At 52.0% G+C, this 20,198-nt stretch overlaps 1 protein-coding gene across 1 annotated transcript; it reads left to right on the plus strand.

Moving 5' to 3' along the window:
- The first annotated feature begins 1,191 nt into the window (after window positions 1–1,191).
- EDARADD (EDAR associated via death domain) lies at window positions 1,192–19,203 on the plus strand. Its single transcript, XM_080651268.1, has 6 exons — window positions 1,192–1,381; window positions 6,124–6,182; window positions 7,464–7,503; window positions 11,515–11,573; window positions 14,547–14,592; window positions 17,691–19,203. Exons 1-6 carry the CDS (start codon window positions 1,351–1,353, stop codon window positions 18,083–18,085), a joined length of 630 nt encoding a protein of 209 aa, XP_080507394.1. The 5' UTR covers window positions 1,192–1,350; the 3' UTR covers window positions 18,086–19,203.
- The last annotated feature ends 995 nt before the right edge of the window (window positions 19,204–20,198 follow it).

The raw sequence follows: 20,198 nt of genomic DNA on the forward strand, positions 1-20,198 counted from the left end.
CGCTCATCATTGATGTTTCTATCTCTCTATCCCTCTCCCTTCCTCTCTGAAATCAATAAAGAAATATATTTAGCCAAAACCGGTTTGGCTCAGTGGATAGAGCGTCAGCCTGCGGACTGAGGGATCTCGGGTTTGATTCCCGTCAAGGGCACGTAACTTGGTTGCGGGCACATCCCCAGTAGGGGGTGTGCAGGAGGCAGCTGATCGATGTTTCTCTCTCATCGATGTTTCTAACTCTCTATCCCTCCTCCTTCCTCTCTGTAAAAAATCAATAAAATATATTTTAAAAGAAAAAAAAAGAAAAATATTAAAAAAAATAATATTGTGCACTAAAAGCCATTACATGACCTCTTTCCAACCAATTCCTTTCTATTCTTTTTTTTCTCATCAGTTTGTTTTGTTCATTAGATTCCACCTATGAGTGAGATCATGTGATACGTGCCTTTCTCTGACTGGCTTATGTCACTCAACATGTTGCTCTCCAGATCCCCCCATGCTGTCTCAGAGGGTAAGAGATCCTTCTTTTTCACAGCTGCATAGTATTCCGTGGTGTAAATGTCCCACAGCTTTTTATCCACTCATCTATGGATGGGCACTTGGACTGTTTCTAGATCTTAGCTACAGTAAATTGTGCTGCTGTGAACATAAGGGTGCATCCATTCTTTCTATTCTTATGCGTTGAAAGCAGACATAGATTATTTTAAAACCCTTAAGAGATTCCTTTTAAATGTAAGTTGCCCATCGTCTTTGTGTAATAGATTTGTGATTGAGGATAGGTTTGAAGTATAACAATCTTTTCTTTAAAATATTTTTTTAGAGAAACATCAATGATGAGAGAGAATCATGGATCAGCTGCCTCCAGCACGCCCATACTAGGGATCCCCCCGAAACCGGGCATGTGCCCTGACCGGGAATAGAATCCTGACCTCCAGGTTCATAGGTTGACGCTCAACCACTGAGCTAGGCCAGGCGGGGTCTGTGCGGGTTTTAAGGGTGATGTCTCAGCTGCTCGGACCTGGGCGCAACTGGGCGCGCGCGCGGGCAGGAAGGATGGCAGGGCTGGGGCGCACGGGCACTCCCACCGTTCCCGCTGCTGCAGGAGGGACCCAGAACGGCTAAGGGGTTCCCCTAGTTGCCAGAGCAGGAAGTGAGCGCGAGGAGGAGCCAGGAGGAGGGGAGAAGGAGGAGGAGAGGGCGAGGAGGAGGAGCGGGAGCCGGGCTGGAGGAGGGGCGCAGACCGGCGTGTGCTCCGCGCGTCCCGACCGCAGGCTCCCCGTCCCCGCCGTGCGCTCCCTCCCGTCCGGAGGCTGCGGGCCCCGCTCGGGAGCCGTCTCCCCACCCGCCCGCCCCATGGCTTCGCCGGAGGACCCTCTGCGCGCAGGTAAAGTGGTGCCGCGCCGCGCGCTCACCTGGCGTGTTGGGGCCCGAGTCTCGCGGGACCCCCGAGGGGCGCCCGGCCCGGGTCCTCGCGGGGCCGACTGGGGACCTGGCATGAAGTCCTCCGCCCCCCTCCCCTGCCCCCATCTCTCACGCGTGCCCCGGACGCGCCTTCCGCCCCCTCTGCCCCCTCCGCCCCCCACCTCCCACCTCCCAGCGCTTTTGTTTGCGCTCCTGCGCCAGGTTGGGGCAAGTCCTCCCACCTCTGGTGGAGAGGAAGGTGGATTCCCCTGTGCCTCGGCCTCTCCCTTCCTCCCTCGCTCAGGCCTCCTCGCTTCTCAGCCTCTCACTTCACTTGTGCCAAATGGGTTTGTTCTAAATATGGGCCCTGGAGCTGTTGCATATACACCAGCATCTCCAAAAACAAGAGCCTGATCCACCTGGGGGGACCCCACCTGGGGCGATCTCTGATTAGATGGGCCTCTAGTCCTGTCCTTGCTGTAAAATACTGTTCAGCCCTGGCCGGTTTGGCTCAGTGGATAGAGCGTCAGCTTTCGGACTGAAGGGTCCCGGGTTCGATTCTGGTCAAGGGCACGTGCAGGAGGCAACCAATCGATGTGATATCTCTTTCTGTCTCTCCCTCTCTATTCCACTCTCTCTAAAAATCAATGGGGGGGAAATATCCTCTGGTGAGGATTAAAAAGTATATATACTGTGTGTGTACGTCTGCCAGGAATGTTTGTTAAACACATGAATGAATGAATGAATGAATGAATGAGGTGTGAAGGCTGTTCTAGTTTCGTGGAGGTTGAAGAGGCTGGGGGGAGACCCGATACCCGATGGATACAGAACTGCCTGTAACTGCGCAGGTAGACAGTTTCCTATTCTGTTTCTTGGGCTTCAGGGCAGAGCTTGAATGTTCCCTCCTTCATTTAGGGTGTGGGCCCGGCTGGCGTGGCTCAGTGGTTGAGTGCTGACCTATGAACCTGGAGGTCACAGTTCGATGCCCTTGCCTGGGTTGTGGGCTCCATCCCCAGTAGGGGGTGTGCAGGAGGCAGCCGATCCATGATTCTCTCTCATCGTGGATGTTTTTATCTCTTTCCCTCTCCCTCTGAAATCAGTAATAAGAATATATTTTAAAAAGTTGGGACTGGCGCAGTTAGGAGGAGAGGTGACATTGGCCTGGTGATATGCCGGGTTTGGGGCGTTTCCTGGACATGTTGAAGAAAGATCGAAACTCTTCTTCAAGTAACCATTTTATCGATGGGAGATGGAAAAGAAATCCACGGTCTGGATAGCCATTGTGTGGAAAAAACAGAAGGGACCTAAAGTGAGAGACCCGCCCACTCCCCATCCCCACCCTCCCCCCATCCCCTGTCCCACCTACCCTTCTGAGAAACTCATTGACAAGGTGCAGGAGAGCTAAGGCCAGGCTTGACTAACACTGGTCTCGGCACTTTATATATATATATATATAAATATATTTTTATTGATTTCAGAGAGGAAGGGAGAGGGAGAGAGAAGAGAGAAACATCAATGAGGAGAGAGAATCATGGATCGGCTGCCTCCTGCACACCCCCTACTGGGGATGGAGCGTGGTGAAACCCCGGCTTGTGCCCTTGACAGGGAATTGAACCATGACCTTCTGTTTCCTAGGTCGACCTTCAACCACTGAGCCACGCCGGCCAGTGGGGCTTTTTTAATTCTGGGGGGGAATTTTTAAATCTTTTTTTTTTTTTTTAATTTTTAAGCTCTTGATAGGGACCCACTGAATGGGAATAAATATAAACTCAGCACACTCAGCCTCAGTGCGTCAGCCGTGGGATGAGGCGGCCACAGAGAAATCTCGGTTCTTTGATGGTCTCTGAGTCGCCTGGGCCCAGCCACAGGGGGTTGGGGGCCCCCAGCTTAGAGCAAAGGGGCTTGGAAATCCCAGCGCAGGTGGGGTGGCGGCTGACGGAGGGCCTGACGACAGATAGCCGGGTATCTGTGGAAGGAATGTCTCCTTGACCTCTGCAAGCAGCACCTGGGGGTGACGTCTTGGCCTCCTAAGGTAGCGCTGTCCTTCTCACTTGCTGTTCGGGCATCCGAAAGGTGTCCTCACTCGCATGCCCACTCTGGGATGTATGGACGCAAGGAGGGTTCCTCCGTTTAAAAGAGGCTGAAAAATGACTTCCCCTCTGGCATCTCATCTACCGTAGCTTCTGTGAGCTCCTGGGCACACCCCCACCCCCACACGTATCCCTTCCACTTTTTTTTTCTAATATATTTTATTGATTTTTTACAGAGAGGAAGGGAGAGGGATAGAGAGTTAGAAACATCCATCAGCTGCCTCCTGCACACCTCCTACTGGGGATATTCCCGCAACCAAGGTGCATGCCCTTGACCGGAATCGAACCCGGGACCCTTCAGTCCACAGGCCCACGCTCTGTCCATTAAGCCAAACTGGTTAGGGCTCTCTCTCTTTTTAAAATATATATTTTTATTGATTTCAGAGAAGAAGGGAGAGGGAGAGAGAGAGAGAGAGAGAGAAACATCCATGATGAGAGAGAATCATGGATCGGCTGCCTCCTGCACGCCCCACTCTGGGGATGGAGCCCGAAACCTGGGCATGTGCCCTGACCGGGAATCGAACCGCAATCTCCTGGTTCATAGGTCGATGCTCAAGCACCGAGCCACGCCGGCTGGGCATCCCCTATAACTTCATAGAAATCACGAAAAGCCCCCACCCTTTTGACTCAAGATGCTGGGAACTGGGGAAACGGACTCGCTTCCGTCTTTGTTTTCTCTGAAAAGACGCCATTCGAGCAGATCCTTGAACGTCCTTGAAGACGATGTCTAGGAGCTGTTGACCTTGATCCAGTGTGACTACTGGAGGCCGATGTCCGAACGGGACAGGGTGGCGGCTGCTGGGTAGCTCGCCCGCGTCTGTGATGGGCGATGCGTGGTCATTCGTCCTGGAGAGGCTGCTGGGGGCGCTTCCCAGGCTCCATGGGGTCCTGCTTCCAGACTTGATGAGATTTGGGTCTTAGAGAGGATGGTGAGTAGATGAGATTGTGGATTTAGGGTTGATGCTGGGCCCAGCCACGCCGATTCCCGGTCAGGGGACATGTCTGGCTGTGAGCTGGACCTCCCAGTGTGGCAGCCGATCCAGGATTCAGCCGATCCAGGATTCTCTCTCATCACTGATGTTACTCTCTCTCCCTCTCCCTTCCTCTCTGAAATCAATAAAGGTATAATTTAAAAAATAAATACATTAAAAAAATAAAATAAAAAAACATCCTCAGATGAGGATTAAAAATAAATTTTAAAAAAAAGATTCTGTGAGGTATTTTTGTTAATCCTCACCTGAGGATATTTTCCCATTGATTTTTATTTTTATTTTTTATTTTTAAAGATTTCCTCATTCTTTTTTTTTTTTAAATATTTTATTGATTTTTTACAGAGAGGAAGGAAGAGGGATAGAGAGTTAGAAACATCTATGAGAGAGAAACATCGATCAGTTGCCTCCTGCACACCTCCTACTGGGGATGTGCCCGCAACCAAGTTACGTGCCCTTGACCGGAATCGAACCTGGGACCCTGCAGTCCACAGGCCGACGCTCTATCCACTGAGCCAAACCGGCTTTGGCTCCCATTGATTTTTAGAGAGAGTGGAAGGGCAGGAGAGAGACACAGAGAGAGAAACATCGATGTGAGAGAGACACATCGGTACCCCAACCAGGCCGGGGATTCAGCCTGCAACCGAGGTACGTGCCCTTGACCGGAATTGAACTCGGGACCCTTCAGTCAGTCCTCGGGCCAACGCTCCATCCGCTGAGCCAAACCAGCTACGGCCCTGTAGGATGTTTGACTTCAGTAATTCACATGAACCACATTCAGACGCTTAATATCTTATTTTTTAAAAAAGATATTTTTATTGATTTCAGAGAGGAAGGGAGAGGGAGAGAGATAGAAACATCCATGACGAGAGAGAACCACTGATGGGCTGCCTCCTGCATGCCCCCTCCTGGGGATCGAGCCCACAACCTGGGCATGTGACCCGACCAGAAGTGAACCTGGGACCCTTCAGTCCCCAGGCTGACGCTCTATCCACTGAGCCAAACCAGCCAGGGCGACGCTTAATATTTTAATACGATAAAAACAGATCGCAGAGGGGCAGGAAACGGGAAGAAGCAGGAGTCGAACTCAATAATTCCTGCTCCAGGTTCTAATCGGCTTCAGCAGGGGTGCTGTTCAGGCCACGCCTGTATGGTTTGTGGTTATTTGTAACTCTGAGTGTGTGTAGACGCTTGTCAATAAATCGTTCCAAAATGTTAAAAAGAAAAATAGCCCTAACCGGTTTGGCTCAGTGGATAGAGCGTCGGCCTGCGGACTGAAAGGTCCCAGGTTTGATTCCGGTCAAGGGCATGTACCTTGGTTGCGGGCACATCCCCAGTGGGAGGTGTGCAGGAGGCAGCTGGTCAATGTTTCTCTCTCATTGATGTTTCTAACTGTCTATCCCCCTCCCTTCCTCTCTGTAAAAAATCAATAAAATATATTTAAAAAGAAAAAGAAAAATAAAGTCTGTCTTCATGTCTTTCTGGTGCAGTCTGAAGCCACCCCTTCTTAGTTTGTCTCTGCTGATGACTGGAAGCACCTTCTTCTCAGCGTGACCGCGGCAGCTCGGCCCGCGTGAAGGCCGTCCTCAGAGGACACGCGTGCTTTCCCACTAAAGAGCGTTCTCCCTGCTTGTGTCTCCCTGCAGCTCGCACGGCCGAGGAACCCGTGGAAGACACGGATCCCAGCACTCTGTCCTTCCACGTGGTAGGTCACACGTTTCCCTCGGACGGCGCTGACTCCTGCTTCCCCTTCTCCCCATCGTTACGTCTTTACAGTTTTTATTTTTATTTGTTAGCAAAGGTGGCAATTTATTGAAGAACAAGTACAGATTCCCACAGGGGGAGGGCGAAGAATTTCACAGCACAGACTCCCACGTGGGGAGGGCAGAAGAGTCCCCCTTCACATTTTTTACTCCCCGGCACTTACAGGAAGATTAGAAAACCCAAGATAGCTTCTTTTTTAAAAATAATTTAGGAGGTGACTGACTTTATTTTTTAAAATATATATTTTTATTGATTTCAGAGGGGAAGGGAGAGGGAGAGAGAGAGAGATAGAAACACCACTGATAAGAGAGAATCATGGATCGGCTGCCTCCTGCACGCCCCGAACTGAGGATGAAGCCTGCAACCCGGGCATGTGCCCTGACCAGGGATCGAACCCGGGACCCTTCAGTCGGCACAGGCCAACACTCTGTCCACTGAGCCAAACCGGCTAGGGTTAAAGGCTTCTCTTTTGAAACGACAGGAAATAGGGAGGGAGCGTGGCCCTATGGACAGGACAGGAAGTGTGTGTCGTGGTCAGAGCTGGGGGAACGAGGAAGGCTTAGTCTGTCTCATGTCCCAACACGAGCTTCTCGTCAACCTTGCTTTGGTTTCTCTAAGTCAAGAATACAGCCCGGCCGGTGTGGCTCAGGGGTTAAGCATCGACCTATGAACCAGGAGGTCACGGTTCGATTCCCGGTCAGGGCACATGCCCGGGTTGCGGGCTCCATCCCCAGTGTGGGGCGTGCAGGAGGCGGCCGATCCATGATTCTCTCTCATCACTGATGTCTGTATCTCGCTCTCCCCCTTCCTCTCTGACATCAATAAAATATATATATATTACAAGCAGGCTATGGGTCAGCCTGAATGAGAAGTCCAAGGCTAAACACATGTAAGGCTTTAAATTAAAATCATGACTTTCGCCGAATCCGGTTTGGCTCAGTGGATAGAGCGTCGGACTGAAGGGTCCCGGGTTTGATTCCGGTCAAGGGCATGTGCCTTGGTTGCGGGCACATCCCCAGTGGGAGGTGTGCAGGAGGCAGCTGACCGATGTTTCTAGCTCTCTATCCCTCTCCCTTCCTCTCTGTAAAATATCAATGAAATATGTTTTAAAATAAATAAATAAACCATGACTTTCACAAGACAAAGCTTTCTTTTCACTGGGATTGTGTGTATAAGTGACTGTGATGTTTGAAAATAACCCCTTTTCTGTTGGTTTCTGCAGTCAGACAAATATCCCATTCAAGACACGGGACTCCCTAAAGGTATGTACAGTTACTGCGGCTACTTGAACTTGTGGTTGTTTAATATCTTGAATGAAGCGCTAGTCCAGGTAATTTTTCATTATTTAAAATTGTGAAACAAACATACCAGTCATTGAGTTCATGGCTTCTTTGCTGATTATCTCAGGCTTGAGTTTTCTTTGTTGTTTTTTTAAAAAAATAAGTTTTTAATGATTTTAGCGAGAGAGGAAGGAAGAGAGGGATAGAAACATCCATGATGAGAGAGAATCATGGATTGTGGGGCACGCCCCACACTGGGGATGGAGCCCCCAACCCGGGCATGTGCCCTGACCGGGATTCGAACTGTGACCTCCTGGTTCATGGGTCAACACTCAACCCTAGCCCCCTCTGTGGTCTGCACCCCCAAGCATCTGCCTATGGGCAAGGAGGGACCGCTGTTTCTACTTAGGGGCCTGACCAGCACCCCTCCTCTGGTAACCGAACCGGCTTTCCTGTGGTTTGGGTGGACATCAGTGTATACCCTCCCTACCCATCCACCACCCTCCAGGCTCAGCCGGGGCCGAAGCCCTCCAGCCTCCGGCTGACCACACCTGGTTTGGGTGAAGCCACACATGGACGCTCCCCACCGCCTCTCTGGGGTGGCTGGGCTGAGGCATGAATTTCCTTATTAAAATCTATACACTCCACCATTGTAGGTCAAGTTCCTACGGTGTTTCTAACATGCACAGACTGAAGGGACCCGGGACTCTGGTTGCAAGTGACAGAAACCGAGCTCGAGTTCATTTAAAAAGTGGGAGAGATGATTGGCTTAAGGTCTTGGGGTGCCACTAGCTCCCAGCATTCGCCGGAGGCCCTGGCTGCCTCTCTCCCTCCCTCATCTCTGTCTTCTGTGGCCGGCAGGCTTTCCCCACGTGGTGGGAGAGATGGTCCCTGACCCCCCCACCCCAGCTTCCCCTGGTGCTGCTCACGGGGGTGGAGAGAGGGGCCTCCCCCAGCACCCACAGCCAATTTCAGGGACAGTTGTGACATGAGCAGTGTGGCCGTGTGGCTTCGCGGAGTCAGGTGTGGTCAGCAGGACGCTGGAGGGCTCCGGCCTTGGCTGCGCCTGGAGGGAGGGAGAGAGCGAGGGTGGGGAGGGCAGACAGTGATCTCCACCCAAACCACAGGAAAGGCGGTTCGGTTACCAAAGGAGGGCTGCTTGTCAGGCCCCCAAACGAAACAGCGCTCTCCTTGCCTGTAGGCACAGGCTTGGGGGGTGCAGACCACAGCGGGGGGCCAGGCCTCTGCTTGGCCCAGTCTCCCCTGTGGGCGGCCTACAGGACTGCCCCCTTCCCCGAGGCCGAGCTGCCAGCGGTCACACGGGAGCGTGGCCCGAGGCTCAGCTGACACCCAGAGAGGCGGGGAAGGGCACGATCAGATCTGACCACCGTCAGGGCCGCCCTCCTGCCCCTGCTTCCTGGGGAGGGAGGGCTTCCCGGCACACATGGTGGGGTTCCCAGCAGTGCCGGCAGCCACAGCCGGGCACCTCGGGGTCACGGGTGGTGGGCAGGAGCTCCCGCCGGGCCCCCTGTGGCTCTGCCACGTCTCCCTCCCTCCCTGTCCAGTCCCTGCTCACCAGACTCTTCCATCTGCTCCCTGACATCACACGTTGTATTCCGTGTGCCTGCTGTGAGCGTCCCGGGAATGGCAGGGTGGAGGGAGGACCACATGTGAGCCCGGCCCTGGCTCTGAGGGAGGCTCTGGCGGGCGCACCCCCTGCCCTTCCGGGGATGACTCTGAGTGTTCGAACCCCCCGGGTGGGGTTCCCTGGCTCACAGGCACAGGCAGGGCGCAGTCCTGGGTGGCACCCAGGGAATAACCAGATCCGAAGACTTCAGGGTGCAGTGAAGAGTCCTCTGGGGGAGTTTACGTTTCATTTTATTTTATGTTATTTATATATTTTTATTGATTTCCGAGAGGAAGGGAGAGGGAGAGAGACATAGAAACATCAATGAGAGAGAATCATGGATTGGCTGCCTCCTGCACATCCCCCACTGAGGATCGAGCCCGCAACCTGGGCATGTGCCCTGACCGGGAATCGAACTGTGACCTCCTGGTTCATAGGTCGACACTCAACCACTGAGCAACACCATCTAGGCCATTTTATTCTTTTCTTTTTTATTGTTGATAGTGTTATAGATAGCTCCCATTTTCCCCGCATCCCCACTCCTCCCAGCCCCTACCCACCCCCAGGTCCTCACCACCCTATTGCCCGTGTCCATGGGCTGTGCATATAAGTATCCAAGTTCTTTGGTTTATCTCTTCTCACTTCCCCACCCCCCCATTGAGGTATGGCAGCCTGTCCCATGCCTCACTGCTTGGGGTCTTATTTTGTTGGTCAGTTCATTTTGTTCATTAGATGCCACGAATAAGTGAGATCATGTGATATTTGTCTTTCTCGCTTCGGCTTACGTCACTTAGCGTACTGTTTCCCAGGTCCCTCCATGCTGTCCCAACGGGTAAGCGATCCCTGCTTTTTTTTTTTTTTTTTTTTTACAGCGGCATAGCATTCCATAGTCTAAATGTCCCACAGCTTTGTTACCCACTCATCTGCTGATGGGCACTTGGGCTGTTTCCAAGTCTTATTGAGAAATAACTGGGGAGTTTATTTAAAATTCAGATCTGGGCCCTGCTACCCAGAAATCATGACGGGGGGCGGGGTGTCTGGGGCCAGGCCAGGGAGCCTGCATGCTAACACTTACCGAAGGGGGCCGGACCCAGACCGCACTTTGAGGGCCAGACTGAGAAGCTGTAGGACTTGGTGTGCCCGTCGGCGAGGCCTGTCGGAGGGAGAGCGGACTCAGCCGCGCCAGCCTGCGTGGATTCAGCGGTGACGCAGGCCTCAGTTTCCCTGTAGAGCAGGGAGGACAGGTTAGCATCCACCTCCTGGGATGCGTGTGTGTGAGAAGTGCATGGACCGAGTCTGGACGGTGTCTGACGCACGCAAGCATCAGACGGACGGACGGAGGGAATCTGGCGAAAGAATTGTGCAGCCTGGCTGGTGTGGCTCTGTGGTTGAGCATCAACCTGTGAACCAGGAGGTCGCGGTTGGATTCCCGGTCAGGGCACATGCCCGGGTTGGGGGCTCGATCCCCAGTGGGGGGCTTGTCGGAGGCAGCCCATCCATGATTCTCTCTCATCATTGATATTTTTATCTCTCCCTCTCCCTTCCTCTCGGAAATAAATAAAAATATATTAAAAAAAAAAAGGAATCGTGCAAATCAGTGTCGGGGACTGTCGGAAGCTCTCACAGCCCAGCGTCAGAGAGTGGGGCTGTTTTAGAAAAAGCACGGGCCTCAGCGGCTCAGGGAATGCACCGTCACAGTCCCATCTTTCTGCAGATCTTTTATCAGCCTTGAAGAGGTTTCCTGTTTTGAAAGAACAAGATTGTTGCTTAGCAACCTGATACTGCAGTGATGCTACTATTGGGTTTCTCCTAGAATTTGAGTTTTGCAAAACCTTAATTAAAATGGTGATGAGTTGACAAATACAGCGGCTCTGAACACGTACACTAGATCTTTCTTCTGCCCTCATGCGTGGGGAATAGGTTTATTAGGCACAGAGTTTCTTATCTCCAAAGACATACATCATCTCATAGGTAATGAACCAGGTCCAGAAGTTTAAACACTTACTCCAGCATTTGCATCCAGTAACATATCAATGTCTGCTAGTTTTTTTTTAAAATATTTTTTATTGATTTCAGACAGGAGTGGAAGAGAGAGAGAGAGAGAGAGAGAGAGAGAGAGAGAGAAACATCAATGATGAGAGAGAATCATGGATTGGCTGCCTCCTGCATGCCCCACACTGGGGATCAAGCCTGCAAACCAGGCCTGTGCCCTGACCAGGAATCGAACCGTGACCTCCTGGTTCCTAGGTCGATGCTCAACCACTGAGCCACGCTGGCCGGGCTGACTCCACATTTTGAGAGAAAAATGTCTTTGGTCTTTCCCCACTCTGTGCTTTCTACTACCAAGCTCTGTCTGTTTTTCCTAGTTGAAGAATGTGATCCAGTTCCTTTGAACGGCCCAACAAATTCTGACGTGCATCATCAGGTAAGGATAATTCCAGTTATATTTTTACTCTCTGGAACGTACAACTAGAATTTTTAAGGAATTACCTTCTAGCGCTTGAAAAATAAAGAAGCATGCCTGCCTTCCTGGTTCATAGGTCGATGCTCAATCACTGAGCCACACTAGCTGGGCTGTGTATTCATTTTATTTTATTTATTTATTTTTTTAAATATATTTTATTGATTTTTTACAGAGAGGAATAGAGAGTTAGAAACATCGATGAGAGAGAAACATCGATCAGCTGCCTCTTACTCATCCCCTACTGGGGATGTGCCCACAACCAAGGTACATGCCCTTGACTGGAATCGAACCCGGAGCCCTTCCGTCCGCAGGCTGACGCTCTATCCACTGAGCCAAACTGGTCAGGGCTGTGTATTCAAGAGAGAGAGAGACAGACAGAGTGAGAGAGAGAGAGAGAGAGAGAGAGAGAGAGAGAGAGAGAGAGGGAGAAACATTGATGTGAAAGAGAAACATCGATCGGTTGCCTCCTGTATGCGCCCTGACCAGGGATTGAACCCGGAACCTAGGCATGTGCCCTGACTGGGAATCAACCCGCAACCTTTTCCGTGAACATGCGCCAACCACATGTGAAGTTCTGTGTAGTGTGGCTTGTAAAACATCAGTCTGTAATAAGTCACTCATTCTGGGATAGCCCAGCCGCGTTAGTGATAAAGTACAGTTACTCCGTGCAGCCGATAAAGCACGCAGCTCTCGCCATCAACACAGCCCCCTTGCACGTTGTTGGTGATGCTGCTTTCGCTCTGACTTGTGGGTCTGCCGTCCCCACTGGGAGTCCCTTGTTATTTGCTCATTTGCCACTCAGCATTCCCCTGGAAGCGACGGGCCCGTGACTGACGTTGACACTGACTGGATGTGAATTATTTCAGTGGACCTACTGTATCCATTTCCCCTTTCTTACAGTTCTTCGTTTGTTGAACAAAGTTTTGTCCTTCACGTTTTTTTGGTGACACGGGTTAGACTCCCGTGAAGATACAAGAATGCCACAGTGTTTAGTTTGCGTGGAGGGATTTCCCCAAACCCGTGGTCGGCAAACTGCGGCTCGCGAGCCACATGCGGCTCTTTGGCCCCTGGAGTGTGGCTCTTCCACAAAATACCACAGCCTGGGCGAGTCTATGTTGAAGAAGTGGCGTTAGAAGAAGTTTAAGTTTAAAAAATGTGGCTCTCCAAAGAAATTTCAGTCGTTGTCCTGTTGATATTTGGCTCTGTGGACTAATGAGTTTGCTGACCACTGCCCCAAACCATGTGAGATTAGGTACAGAATACACCTTATGCCAAAACCGGTTTGGCTCAGTGGATAGAGCGTCGGCCTGTGGACTGAAGGGTCCCAGGTTCGATTCCGGTCAAGGGCATGTACCTTGGTTGCGGGCATATCCCCAGTGGGAGGTGTGCAGGAGGCAGCTGATCGATGTTTCTCTCCCATCGATGTTTCTAACTCTCTATCCCGCTCCCTTCCTCTCTGTAAAATATCAATATATTAAAAAAAAAAAAGAATACACCTTAGCACACTGCTCAGTGTTTTTCCCCCCCCCCTCTAATATGTGTGTTAGACTTCTTCCTGTGTGCAGGAAAGGCTGCCCTCGAAGAGGAAAATATATTTATCCACTGACATAAAACGGGGGAACCCATGTGAGTTTTCCCCAGTCCTCTTTTAAAACAGAATGTCTTCCGTTTCTGCAAAGAGGGGGCCTGCAGCCACTCCTTCAGGTGGTGGTTACTGTGTCTAACCTGCAGGATTTGTTCCAACGGCTGGAGAGCCAGGGAGATTCTTTGAAACCACCTTGGCAGCCAGAACAAAGGGAGCTCACGAGGCGAGAAACGTTTAAAACGAAACGGAACGAAACCAAACAAAAAACCCACCCGGTGGCTCGGAAAGTAAAAGCAAACACGAAAACGTGCTCTTTAGAAAATTGGATACTCGCTCTTTGCGTGATTTCGGTAACTTAAGCGTAAGATCCTCCTCTCCAATGACTGACATGCAGCTGCCTTGTTTGAGTGATGCCGAGGGAGAACATTTTGGGGCCAAACATGGAAGTCTGACATGTCAGACAAGATTTCATCAAGAACCCTTTACTTTCAGTGATTTACAGTCAGTACCCATCCCCCGGGGCCGGCCACCTCCCCTGGTTTATTCTAGCTGGCACTGGCTGGGCACGGGTGCCCTTGGACATTGAAAGAGCCAGAGGGGTTGGTCGGCCGGCGTGGCTCAGGGGTTGAGTGTCAACCTATGAACCAGGAGGTCACGGTTCGATTCCCGGTCAGGGCACAGGCCTGGGTTGTGGGCTCCAGCCCCAGTAGGGGGCGTGCAGGAGGCAGCCGATCCATGACTCTCTCTCATCATGGATGTTTCTCTCTCTCTCTCCCTCTCCCTTCCTCTCTGAAATCAATAAACATATATTTAAAAAAAATAGGGACAGCCGAAACCGGTTTGGGTCAGTGGATAGAGCGTCGGCCTGCGGACTGAAGGGTCCCGGGTTCGATTCTGGTCAAGGGCATGTACTTTGGTTGCGGGCACATCCCCAGTGGGGAGTGTGCAGGAGGCAGCTGATCGATGTTTCTCTCTCATCGATGTTTCTAGCTCTGTATCCCTCTCCCTTCTTCTCTGTAAAATATCAATAAAATATATTAAAAAAAATAAAAAAATAGGGACAGTAATTCATTTAACACACACGTATCGAGTGTCCTCTGTGGGCCGAACAGTTCAGGGCCACGGAGGACCCAGCCAGGGAGCAATTAGACAAAAAGCCCCGCCGACCGTCCGGGAGTTCACCTTGTGGAGTGAGACAGAGTTCACGCCCCCCCGCCCCCCCCAAAAAAATACCATTTGGAAGAGCCATCCCCCCTGCCCCCAGGCTTTGGTGGAAATGTAACCGAATTGGAAATTTGATAATATCTCCATTCCTGCATGCGTGTGACGGTGGTTTTTTTGATTTCTAGGGAGAAGAAAATGGCTTTGCAGACAGTCCCGGAGATCCCCTCGCAGGTAAACGTGTTGAGGACTAACCCCCCACACCCCCCCCCACACACACACACACTAACGTGTGAAATGTCAGCTGACATGAACACGAATCAAGTAAGTGGTGTAGGACCACCTATGAACCCTGCACGGATGCGTGTGAGTTAAGGTCACCGTTCATGGATAGGGTAACTTTAACCACATTGCAGGCGGTCTCTAAAACATGTACAAAATGTGGCCTGGGTCCAAACGAGATGGAAGCCTTTCAGCGAGGTGGACTTTTCAAGTGACAGCAGGTGACGCCATGGAGAGCAGGCACTAGAGCCATCCGTCTGCCAGGCTGCCCGGCGCTGCCCCCGGAGTGCCCCTGTCTCCTTCAAAGGGTGTTTAGAGAGAAAATGAAGTCTTTCCTGTTGGTGGAGATCAAACGCCCACCCAAAGCCCCTGGGCCAGTTTCCTGGTCGGTGAAAAATAATTCTTCATTTTCCAGCTCCTAGCATTTAACGACCTCTGATGAATCATGTGTGTGTGTGGGGGAGTGTTCACCCCAATGACTTATCAAAACCATAACCTGGCCTTTTACATTCGTTTCCAATCACGTTGGCAACCACTCAGGAAGAAAGAGGTGAATTTACACCCGAATCCACATCACTGCTGACGTATTCTTCTCTCCTGGGGCAGGCAGCCTGAGCTTGTGTGGGCTCCAGATCTGATCATCCGTAGACACCTGGCGTAGAGTTCATTTCAGGACCCCAAGATTTTGCTGTTTGCAAAGTTGCCACTATAAAATGCTTACTGTCTAACTGTCTGAACCAGACGTCCTCAAACTACGGCCCGCGGGCCACATGCGGCCCGCCGAGGACATTGATCCGGCCCGCCGGGGGCCGCTGCCTGTCCTGCTTATCAGCCGACGCGTCCCGGGCCCGCAGTGCGCGTAGGAATTTGTTCATAGTGTTTTTTTTTAAACTATAGTCCGGCCCTCCCACGGTCTGAGGGACAGTGAACTGGCCCCTGTTTAAAAAGTTTGAGGACCCCTGGCGAACTGGAGACCTGGTGACCCTGGGGGACCTTCTTGGTGAGGATCTGAGTGCTCCCAGGGGTACCAAGCCCGTGCGAGGGAACCACCGTGGGAGTCGCGCTCGAAAAACCCGGCGTGCAAGATGGGACGGCACCTCCCCTGCAGGGAGCCCCATTAAGTCTCCCTCTGATCCCCTGCCAGCACCCCCACTGGAGCCGTTCTCTGGGCTCCGCTAATCACAACCTTTGTGAATTCCGAATCTTGTTTCAGCTCACAATGAACTGTTCACTGACTGGCCGTGTATGACCTGCCAGCCCCAAACTTCATAGTGAGACGCCCCACCACTGGGTGGGACCCGTTTCTTAACGGTTGTTTTAATGACGGACACATACCTTGTCAAAGAGCCTGCTTGATGCCTGAACTCTTCTCTAATTTTTTTTAAAATACATTTTTATTGATTTCAGAGAGGAAGGGAGAGGGAGAGAGAGAGAGAAACATCAGTGATGAATCATGGATCGGCTGCCTCCTGCACGCCTCACACTGGGGATGGAGCCCGCAACCCGGGCATGTGCCCTGACCGGGAATCGAACCGTGACCTCCTGGTTCCTAGGTCGACGCTCAGCCACAGAGCCACGCTGGCCGGGCCCAGGCCCTTCCTTTCCACCTGAACTGTCCGTAGCGTCCTGTCTACCCTCACATAGGACGGGCTCTCAATGGCCACGGACAGGCTGCTGTGCCGGAAGCAGTAAGAGCTGATACACCAGTGGTCAGCAAACTGCGGCTCTCGAGCTACATGCGACTCTTTGGCCCCTTGAGTGTGGCTCTTCCACACTCTGGGCGAGTCTGTTTTGAAAAAGTGGCATTAGAAGAAGTTTAAGTTTAAAAAATGTGGCTCTCAAAATCAATTTCCATCGTTGTACTGTTGATATTTGGCTCTGTGGACTCATGAGTTTGCCGACCACTGTGATACACAAAGCCCGTTCCCCTTTCTTTCAGAACGACAGCTCCGGGGGGCAGAGCGCCGTGGGCAGGTCTCCGGTCCAGCGGGTCAGACCACAGGCCCGCGAGCAAACCAGCCCCTGCTTGCCCGCACCCCAACCCTGATCCTCTCCGCGTCACACGTCAGCCCCGGCAGCTTTCCCTGCCAAACACAGCCCGCCGGGGGGTGAAGGGTTGCACAATCCTTTAAAGGCCTTTACGCACACCCCGAAAACTGGAATATCCACTCCGTACACAGAGCTGAAAACGAGTGGGAGCTGATAATGCCAGAAAGCGTATTTTTTTAAAAAAATGTATGGCCACCTTATAATCTCTTTGCCTTTATCTGTTTTCTACACCCACAGGGCTGCCTCTGAAGTGGAGCCAACATCCCGAGGGGTGTGCAGGGGGTGGACGAGCCGGGGCTGCGCGGAGCAGAGCCCAGCCCAGCCCAGAGGGTGGGCAGCGTCCCCACGGGGTGCCTGCGACATGCCCGGGTTGTGGGCTCCATCCCCAGGAGGGGGAGTGCAGGAGGCAGCCCATCAATGATTCTCCCCCCCCTCCCTTCCTCTCTGAAATCAATAAAAATATAAAAAGAAAAGAAAAAAGGGCCCGGCTGGCGTGGCTCAGTGGTTGAGCATCCACCTAGGAACCAGGAGGTCACGGTTCCATTCCCGGTCAGGGCACGTACCCGGGTTGCGGGCTTGATCCCCAGGAGGGGGCGTGCAGGAGGCAGCTGATCCATGATTCTCTTTCATCGTGGATATTTCTATCTCCCTCTCCCTCTCTGAAATCAATACAATTACACCTTTAAATAAAAGGAAGGAGCCGAAACCGGTTTGGCTCAGTGGATAGAACGTCGGCCTGCGGACTGAAGGGTCCCGGGTTCAATTCCGGTCAAGGGCATGTACCTTGGTTGCGGGCACATCCCCAGTGGGAGGTGTGCAGGAGGCAGCTGATTGATGTTTCTCTCTCATCGATGTTTCTAACTCTCTATCCCTCTCCCTTCCTCTCTGTAAAAAATCAATAAAATATATTAAAAAACAAAAAAAAAAAAAGGAAGGAAGGGCCTGGAGAGCCGAGGTGTCCGGCCCCCTGGCTGATGTGCGCTGTGCTCTTTGTCCCGCAGACGTCAGCAAGGTCGTGCCCAAGGCCGAGCCCTGCGGGGACGACTGCACCTGCTCCGCCTGCTCGCTCCGGGCCCCCACCATCAGCGACCTGCTCAATGATCAGGACTTGCTCGACGTGATCAGGATCAAGCTGGACCCCTGCCACCCCACCATCAAGAACTGGAGGAATTTTGCCAGCAGGTGGGGCATGCGCTACGACGAGCTGTACTTCCTGGAGCAGCGGCCCCAGAGCCCCACCCTGGAGTTCCTGCTCCGGAACAGCCAGCGGCCGGTGGGCCAGCTCATGGAGCTCTGCCGGCTCTACCACCGCGCCGACGTGGAGCGCGTGCTGCGCAGGTGGGTGGACGAGGAGTGGCCCAAGAGGGCACATGGCGACCACCCTAGGAACTTCTAGGCCTCTGCTCCTCGCCTGGGACAGTGCGGACAGCCCCACACCAGGGAGCAATGTGAATCTGTTCCTTTATTTCTTAAATAATATATTTTTTATTGATTCCAGAGAGGGAGAGAGAGAAACATCCATGATGAGAGAGAACCATGGATCGGCTGCCTCCTGCACGCCCCCTTCTGGGGATGGAGCCCGCAACCCGGGCCTGTGCCCTGACCGGGAATCGAACCGTGACCTCCTGGTTCAGAGGTGGACGCTCAACCACGGAGCCACGCCGGCCGGGCTGTGTTGCTCATTTTGGAGCCATTCACTCATTTCTCGAGTCAGATTCCCTCTGTATGCCCACGGCCTTCTCCCTCCCAGCCTCAGGCCAACAACTGCTTCCATTTTTCACCGACAGATGTGGAGTCAATGTGTGGGGTTGTCTTTCATATTTAATAACACTTTGGTTTTCTACCCTTGTCACTCAAACTACACAATGACACAGACCCAAAGAATTGATGAGATTGTTCTCTTTACTGTGTGGGGGTTCGAGCTCCCCGCCCCCCAACCCTGTGCACGCCCTATAAACGCAGGGAGGCAGGTCTCTCTCCCCTTGTGTCTAGAGAGCGTTGTGGCGGAGATGCTAAGCCACTTACTGGGTCTGCAGGAGCTCCAGGTGAGTGGGTGCTGCACCTGGTGGTACCGCTAGAGGGAGCGCCTGGAGGGACTCACCACTAAAGGAAGACGGCCTAGATGCCTCCTAGAAATCAACCCTATATTTGCATTGAGGGGCAGCCTGACATGGCTGTTTCCCACCCCTTTTGGAAATGGAAAGGGGGTGGCTTCCCACGACTTCCTAAGCCGAGCCATGTTCTTCTGTTGTCTGTGACACCCAGCGACCATCCTCCTTGGAGGCGTGCCCTCCAAAGCCTACGGGTGATGTGTCTTCAGCCATCAAAGGCGATGCTTTGAAACGACTGGATTTTTGTGATACTCGGTGTTGATGTATCGGAAGGGTGTACTTGTTAAGCCGCCTTCACTTTGATCTCCTGTTTCAACATGAGTTTGTATGTTTCTTAGAAATAAAGATTATTTTTATCTAGGATAATGGGTGCTACAAAATTAAAGATGGATGTCAACTGCTATCTCTAATGGGTGCTTTTATGTAGATTCCAACATGGTCGTCGCGTCTGTTGGTCCATCAGAAGGCTAGTGAGTTTCTAAAATGTGTCCTGGACACGAATGGTGCAAAGATAAGCAACACCTTCCATCGCCCTGGTCAGTCTGGCTCTGTGGATAGAGTGTTGGTGCCTGGACCGAAGGGTCTTGAGTTTGATTCTGGTCAAGGGCACATACCTCGGTTGCAGGCTAGACCCAGCCCTGGTCTGGGGTGCGTGGGGGAGGCAACCCATCGATGTGTCTCTCTCACACATTGATGTTTCTGTCTCTCCCCCTCCCTTCCACTCTCTCTGAAAAATCAACGGAAGTATGTCCTGCAGTGAGGATTAACAACAACAATAGGACAGCATGAGCCATTGGGATGAATTAATTTAATTTGCACTCTGAAGATCTCTCCCATCTCCAAGATTCTTTTATTTTATGACAAAACCATAGTTCTAGAAGCTTGATTCTCACACCTGGAAAGACTAGATTTGGGACATGATCCTGTAAAACATAAGAGGTAAGCCTGGTGAGTCTGAACACAGGGGGTCTGGCAGGCCAAAAAGAGATTCAGTACATGGGTGGTTGCGGGTACACGGGTGGTTGAGTACTCGGATGGTTTTGTGTACTTGGGTGGTGGTGCTGGTGTTGGAAGTGGGAGAGATCATTCACATGAGCACAGTCAGTAGTGTGTTGGTAAATGTTTAACATCTGGCTTGGGGGTGGGTTGGGGAGGGAGCCCTAAGTTGTATTAGCTGTCTGTTTCCATGGTGTTCAGGGGTCCTCAAACTACGGCCCGTGGGCCACATGCAGCCCGCCGAGGACATTTATCTGGCCCGCTGGGTGCCGCTGCCTGTCCTGCTTAGCAGCCAACTCGTCCCGGGCCCACAGTGCGCATAGGAATTTGTTCATAGTTTTTTTTTTAAACTATAGTCCGGCCCTCCAACGGTCTGAGGGACAGTGAACTGGCCCCCTGTTT

Source organism: Plecotus auritus (genome assembly GCF_963455305.1).
Source record: "Plecotus auritus genome assembly, chromosome: 14".
Taxonomy (NCBI): Eukaryota; Metazoa; Chordata; class Mammalia; order Chiroptera; family Vespertilionidae; genus Plecotus; species Plecotus auritus.